This window comes from Pogonomyrmex barbatus, unplaced genomic scaffold, assembly GCF_055798465.1.
Source record: "Pogonomyrmex barbatus isolate J1 unplaced genomic scaffold, ASM5579846v1 scaffold5, whole genome shotgun sequence".
NCBI lineage: Eukaryota > Metazoa > Arthropoda > Insecta > Hymenoptera > Formicidae > Pogonomyrmex > Pogonomyrmex barbatus.
The window spans coordinates 4,357,150-4,364,100 of NW_028297149.1; the positions used below are offsets into that span (position 1 = coordinate 4,357,150).

The following is a 6,951-nucleotide window of genomic DNA, read 5'->3' on the forward strand; positions in this document are numbered from 1 at the left end:
TCATTTATTTTTAGAATAAGAACAAATAATAATTTTCAAAGGAAATTTTTGTTAAATTTTCAATTTTCTAAATTTATAATAAAAAATCTGTATAAATCTTTATACAAATTAACTTCTTAATTCTTCAAAGAGAAAATAACTCTTCGTTCTTAGTTTACTTTATTTTCTTTCATTAATCACTATTCACTGAACACTAAACTATTCATTATTCAATCAATATAATCAATATTCAATATTCATTCAGCACTGCACACCTCTATTTATTTTCTTTAACACGCCGAAGTGTCAGTCCACAATAGGTGATTTAAGCTCTAAGAAGTAAGAAATTGACCAATCATAGTCGATTATTCTTTTCATATTCGATTATAATTGGTCAATTTCTTACTTCTTAAAGGTTAAATCATCTATTGTGGACCGACATTTAGTGTCGGTCCAATAGGCGATTTAAGCTTTAAGAAATTAGTCAATCATAATCGAATATGAGAAAAATAATCGACTATGATTGGTCAATTTCTTACGGCTTAAAGATTAAATACCTATTGTGAACTAAGACTTAACAGAGTAAACTCTTTATGATTTTATTTCTATATGTCAGACGTTTCTTCCCGTCAGTTTGTCAAGCATTTAAATGACAGAAAACGCTATAGAAAAACTCAAGAAGAAATGTGACAGAAAATTAGTTACATGATTGGTTATCTACTTAGCTCGCACATGTGCAGTTGGTTAGACGACACTTTCCCGAAAAATGGAGGAGATAATGTTGGTATTAACAAAATCCTTTAAACGAAATAATTTTAGTTTCTATGGATTAGTAGTACTATTCAAGTAGTAATCCGTTAGTTTGCATATCCTTTTTGACATATGCGCGAGTATGTACATACGTAATATTATTCGATACGAAGAACGTTTCACTGTATACTTCTTGCACTAATTCAGGAAGTTCAGGAATAAAAAAAACAAAGGTCTGTTCTTTTTGGTTGAACTGGTTGAACTTTACGTTGAAGTTTACAGTTTATCTTTTTTTCTTACACTGGAAGAAGAAAGATAAATTCTGAACTAGTGCAGCTAGTTCAACTAAAAAGAACAGACCCCTTATATATGTGCACTTCTCATTTCCACACGCTTTCTCTTTCTGTCTCTTTCTCATCCCTCCTTTGTCTCACTTTCTCTCTTTCCTTCTCCAAAATTTATTTACGTTTTAGCTTGTGATTACAGATTTGTTGTATAACCTCAAGAGAAGTCGTTTACTTAAAAAGCCTGTAAACATGACCGAGATTAAAAACGATAAGACGAAAGTCGATCTCGGATTGCTCGAGGAAGACGACGAGTTCGAGGAATTCCCCGCGGAAGGTATGTGTCTCAATTCGTTAATATTATTGACTTTATACGATATAACCTCGAAACCGCTGATTCATTAGTGCCGGAAACTTCGAAATTAAATTAGGGGTAGTTTGTGCTTTAAAGTGAATCTAATGATTAGATTGGACCGCGAAAGATGAGGACGGTGATGATATCAGCGTCTGGGAGGATAACTGGGATGACGATGATGTTGAGGATGACTTTAATCAACAATTGAGGTATGCTTTGTCACAATTTGTTTATTGAACAAGTTCCACGTAGAGAAATGGATGAGAAGAAAACGATATAAAATTTAATTATTAAAAACTTAAATTCAATATCTAAAGATTATACTTGTGTAAGAATTCGAATAAAACTGCAAAATGTGTAATATAAGACTTACAGATATAATTAATTTCAGAGCACAACTAGAGAAACAAAATGCTGCGAGCGACACAACCAAGAAAAATTAATTACATTGTAATATGTTTAATCTTATTATTTTATATATAAATAAACATGTAATTAAATATTAAGCTCTTGTGTATACATCCATATATGTATGTATGTATGTATGTATATATGTATGATGTATGTGTATGTATGTATGTATGTATGTATGATGTATGTATGTATATATTTATTTATGTTGATATACATATGGCATCCCTTGTAATCTTTGGAATGTAATTTAATAGGACTGTAGATTGTATGTTATATAACATGCACCATACATGTTTTGCAAGAATATAGAATTCCTTTGTACAAAAAACTTAATTATTAAATATGAATACTATACTCGATAAGTCCAGAAATGCATATAGTGCTTTCCCAAGAATGATTCGTTTCATATCATTCAATTGAAAGGAATCATTAGTCTCTAATGAAAAAAATATTGGCATATCTTATTATAAATATATAATCAGGTACAATCTTCATTTAAAAAAATCCGTTAGGTTTTTATAATAAAACGTAAACGGTCGATACATTTGTTCTACATATGGCACATATCAATTTCTTTTTACATAAATATTTTAATGTATCTTAATGACTCCCCCTATCATCATCGATAATAAAATAATGTGCGAATGTTGCAAATTATCAAGCATTACTTCTATTTAAAAAGCTGAACAGAAATTGGAATCAATTCGTGGTATTGTGATTTGTCTTACAGCAAATTAACAGTTCTGATACTAGTGCGTCTAACATTTGCATACTTAAGTCTAAGTTGATTTTTTTTATTTCATATGAACTCAATAAATAATTCAGAGCTTTGTGTATGTCATCCTCGCCAAATATTAATTTTACGTCATATGATATTTTTTTCTCCAATATACGTAGCAATCTGTCTTTCAATTGCATATCGTTTTGACTTGTAGTATTACGTGATGTGTCCCAAATGAAGGAGGAATCACTCAGATTGTCGAATAGCTGAAGTATCATTTTCTATAAATAAGCTTATAATTAACAGATAGTTTAGGACAAAATAAAATATTTTCTCAAACGTAAGTGTCACCTGCAGAATTGGCTCAGATATGTTTCCAAATAGTAATTTAGTCCACCTAACAACTGCTTCTTGCTGCAATGTATTATTACTGGAGACTCCTGCTAGAAGCTCGCAAATAAAATCTATCATTGTGCATGTCAGTGTTAAATTAGAATCTAATTCGTCTATTTCATCTAGAAAATATAATTTAGTTTTTATTACAAAATATAATTTTATATTTTAATGATAAAAAAAACAACATTGTAGTTACCATCATACGAAATATTAATGGTTTCCCACCAACAATCCAATAACTCTGAATCGCCATTAACTTCCATCGAATCAACCGCCTCATAAGCTGTGTCTACCGTACAGTATTCTGTTCTTTCCGCGATTAATTGTTGCAATTCGTAAGCTAAATTTTTCTATAAAGAAAAAATTGATATATTTTTATGTATATTATATGTTGTATATATTGTATGTTATATATTAATTTTATATTATTTTGTACTATAGGAGTTTATAATTCAGAAGAAAAGTAAAATTAAAATAAGTTGCAAATTTCAAAAGCTAACATTCTTCATATTAGAAAAATATAATATATTTAGTAAAAATTTTAACATTTTGTACATTATATTCTATAAAATTTTCTAAGAGTGCTCACACACAAATGCTACAATTTATATAAATATATATTACCGACTTTATATCCTCGACAAACCTCCAGGGTATGTCAGACAAAGGCATTAAAGTAGGTAGAGGAGGAGCCTCTTCTTCTTGATCCAATTCGAAACCTGGTACAACAGTTTTCAATGTATTAAAGACACCAGTCACAGTTTTGGCCAAGAATCGGTCCAAACGAGGCGCTACTGCGTCTGCTTTTTTGCTCGCGCTACTACTAGGTCGAAGAAAATGACGTAGTTGTGGCGGACACTCATTTGCCAACCGCGTACATAACGTCTTTAAATATATCTCCAATTCAATCCGGCCACCTTCGGGTAATATCAAATCCGACATAATATTCGCTAATGATGGAATCTAGAATTTATGTGATTATTAAATTTGAATCATGTGAACCATCTCTGAATTCATTCGGTAAGCATTTTTTTATTTTGATACGAATTTAATCAATTATTTTTTCTATTTTCTTACTTCTTCCAAACTGAGATGTAATTGGACAAAATCAGTGTATTGCCTTCTGACAGTAGCAGTGGTTGTTTCGAATAAATCCATTCCGCGTTGTTCGACATCATCAAATTGTATGCAATAGAATAATTGCTGCGAGCCGTCTGTCGCGGTATGAAATTCGGTCCACGGAATTGACAAATTTGTAAACTGGCTTCCTTCGTATATTACGTATGATTTTTCTTCAGCGTGTCTGAAATTTACAGGTCCATATAATGACGTGCCTGAGACTAAACATCGTCTTTACTAACAATGGTGTGGTTGCTGTAGATTTCTGTTGTAATAGATTTCTAAGCCTAGCGATAGTCGTAGCGAAATCCGTTGGCTCTTCGTATACCGGTGATATCTTATCTTCATCTAATTCTAAATCTGTATCCGTTATGCTGTCTCCCCACAGGCCTCGGTGCTCAGTAGAGAGACCTTCCAGACACAGAGTTGGTCTTTTTGGAGCTGCCATTATAGCTGCATTTTCTTCTTCTTTATTTGTAATAGTTGCAGTTGGACTAGACTTGGGCACAGATTTTGGCAATTGCTGCGGGATCACTGCCGCTGTCGCGGATGTGATACCATCGCTCAAAGCAACAGTTATGGTACCCTGAAAGAAATCAATGCATTGTTATTATCATGTATGATTATCATGTAATACTGTCATTGTTATTATTTACATTGACGTTTTCTTTAACTGGAATAATGACATTTTTATTTGCTGGAGCTTCCAATAATCTCATTAAGTTTTCGATCAACCAATTTGGACAGCTTATTGTATCTATTGTTATTAATAGTCTCTTTGCTAAAATAGACAATAAAAGTTTGCACGGTAACGAACTAGTGAGTTCCCATTGTAAAAACTCTTGTGCCAAAACAGTAACTAAACGATGTAACATATGCTCCAACGTTGATGCATTGCGAGAACCTGGATGTAAGTATTTATATGCCTCCTCCACACTAACTGCAGTACCCTTTTCAACTCTGCGTAATGCTCTATGAAATAGATATAAGTAATGAATTTTGTCAGTCTAACAAATAATTCTCAATAATCTCATCCATACCTACGATATTCCTTTAAGTGTAACAGTAATACGTTTGCCAACTTATTAATAAGTTTTATCTTATCTATCAGATTGGCTTTCCAGATAATCCTGGTCAAAAACTTGCTCAACAAATCTTGTGCCTCATCGGGGAATGATTTATCATTACTTATATTCTTATACCAAATTGCTATACACTTTGCATTAATCTCTCGCGTCATGTTTGTTATACTCAGCTTTTTTCTTTTAGCCAAAGGAATCTTGTTCTTGCATATATCAGATGATGTAACATTGTTTTCACACTTGGCACTATCTTTTTGTACAGAGTTCAAGCTGTTTGGGCTGTCACTATTATTTTTACAAGTGATCTTTATATCTTCGTCTTTGTCTTCTGAAGAATCTAAACTCAGATCACCTATCAGTTTCTTATATATCCAATTATTCATAAACTTTAACATGATTGGACTGTTGGCTTTCAATGTGAGACGCAGCAAGCAACAACTCAACCATATAGATATAATTGTGATAAATACAGCCCAAGAGATAGAAACATATATTGGTAGAGGCGTGAGACCTGTCCACCCTTGTATAACTAAAGACAGTATTGCAGCTACTATACTAAAAACTAATAATATTTGGTTCAACCAACTCATTGGTATAATTTTCTCCATCTTGCATATCGTAATGCTTTTAATTAGCAATAACTTAAGCGTCACATTTTGTGCTACAGTAAACAGAATCTGGAAGAAAAAAAGGATTATTAATATATCCTGTACATTTTCATTGCAAATGCAAATTAACATATAAACGAAGATAATTACGGAATAAATGAATTTATACGATAGTACTAAACACGTACTATCAAAAATTTATTAATAATTTTAAGAAAACATACCACATATCCATTCCTACTTTATGTACAGCTGTTTACTTTATCGCCTGGCGTTTCCTCGTAGGTGATTAACCACGCCATTAAAGCGGTTTGGATTACGTTGCGAAAGGGTTGGTGCTTGCATCTAGTTATCTGTTACGATAGATCCATATCGTGCGGCAACTTCCTTTATGTCTTATTCGTGTAACTGATCTCCATCAACATTTTTGATAATTCCCGTTCCGTTCAGTGTTGCTATTAAGGCCGCTTTCTTGCGCATGCGTATTATAACCAATAGTCATTATTTAGGACTGTAACATGACATACATGTATAATAGGCGTTAAAATTTTGGCGGGTTTCACGCTAGGATGAGATAGGTTAAGTAAAGTAAGTATTTAAATATTATTAATTGTTATTAAAGATAAATGTTATTATTTATTATTTGTTATTTGTTATTAAACATAAACATAATATGGATATACATAAAAAGGAAATCATTAAAAAGCTCGTAATTTTCAAATAGAATATTTTATTTTAAACACATAAATGTATTTTATTATACTGTATATACTTTCTTTCCTTACAAGGCAAAATATTTACAAAAATATAACTTTGTTAAAAAATTAATGTTATTGTAGATTATTAATATTAATTATATTTAAAATTCTATATAATTAAATAATTTTTATATAATTTTTATAATTTATATAATTAAAAATTAAAATAATAAATATATTTTTATAATTTTTATATTTTATACAATTGTATATAATTATAAACAATTTTATATAATATAAAAAATTTCAGTAAAAGACTAAGTAATACCTTTTTTCTTCTAAACGTGATACTTCAATGAATCTGCATCTACGCATGCGCGAGAAAGCGTCCTGATAGCAACACTGGTTCCGTTAGTGTCGGTCCACAATAGGTGATTTAAGCTTTAAGACGTAAGAAATTGACCAATTATAATCGAATATGAAAAGAATACTCGACTATGATTGGTCAATTTCTTACGGCTTAAAGATTAAATACTTATTGTGGA

General features: G+C 31.1%; 2 protein-coding genes across 2 annotated transcripts; one reads left to right on the forward strand and one right to left on the reverse strand.

The window, feature by feature from the left end:
* Positions 1-943: 943 nt before the first annotated feature.
* Sem1 (Suppressor of exocyst mutations 1) lies at positions 944-1,874 on the forward strand. The gene is made up of 4 exons (XM_089081538.1): positions 944-962; positions 1,216-1,350; positions 1,481-1,577; positions 1,760-1,874. The coding sequence occupies exons 2-4, from the start codon at positions 1,266-1,268 to the stop codon at positions 1,809-1,811; spliced, it is 234 nt and encodes a 77-aa protein (XP_088937664.1). The 5' UTR covers positions 944-962; positions 1,216-1,265; the 3' UTR covers positions 1,812-1,874.
* A 367-nt stretch (positions 1,875-2,241) lies between these two features.
* On the reverse strand, positions 2,242-6,201 carry LOC105423696 (uncharacterized). The gene is made up of 9 exons (XM_011633552.3): positions 5,933-6,201; positions 5,059-5,777; positions 4,675-4,990; positions 4,261-4,604; positions 3,977-4,202; positions 3,524-3,862; positions 3,096-3,249; positions 2,855-3,018; positions 2,242-2,784 (listed from the first exon to the last, which is right to left on the reverse strand). Exons 2-9 carry the CDS (start codon positions 5,706-5,708, stop codon positions 2,482-2,484), a joined length of 2,496 nt encoding a protein of 831 aa, XP_011631854.2. The 5' UTR covers positions 5,709-5,777; positions 5,933-6,201; the 3' UTR covers positions 2,242-2,481.
* Between the last annotated feature and the right edge of the window lie 750 nt (positions 6,202-6,951).

Excerpts from the sequence above, each read along its gene's own strand:
- Sem1 (XM_089081538.1), top strand. The coding sequence starts at position 1,266 with ATGACCGAGATTAAAAACGATAAGACGAAAGTCGATCTCGGATTGCTC. Across the intron at positions 1,351-1,480 it reads CGAGGAATTCCCCGCGGAAG|ATTGGACCGCGAAAGATGAG; the intron begins GTATGTGTCTCA and ends TCTAATGATTAG. Across the intron at positions 1,578-1,759 it reads GACTTTAATCAACAATTGAG|AGCACAACTAGAGAAACAAA; the intron begins GTATGCTTTGTC and ends AATTAATTTCAG.
- LOC105423696 (XM_011633552.3), bottom strand. The coding sequence starts at position 5,708 with ATGGAGAAAATTATACCAATGAGTTGGTTGAACCAAATATTATTAGTT. Across the intron at positions 4,991-5,058 it reads CACTTAAAGGAATATCGTAG|AGCATTACGCAGAGTTGAAA; the intron begins GTATGGATGAGA and ends TCTATTTCATAG. Across the intron at positions 3,863-3,976 it reads TACATCTCAGTTTGGAAGAA|ATTCCATCATTAGCGAATAT; the intron begins GTAAGAAAATAG and ends CATAAATTCTAG.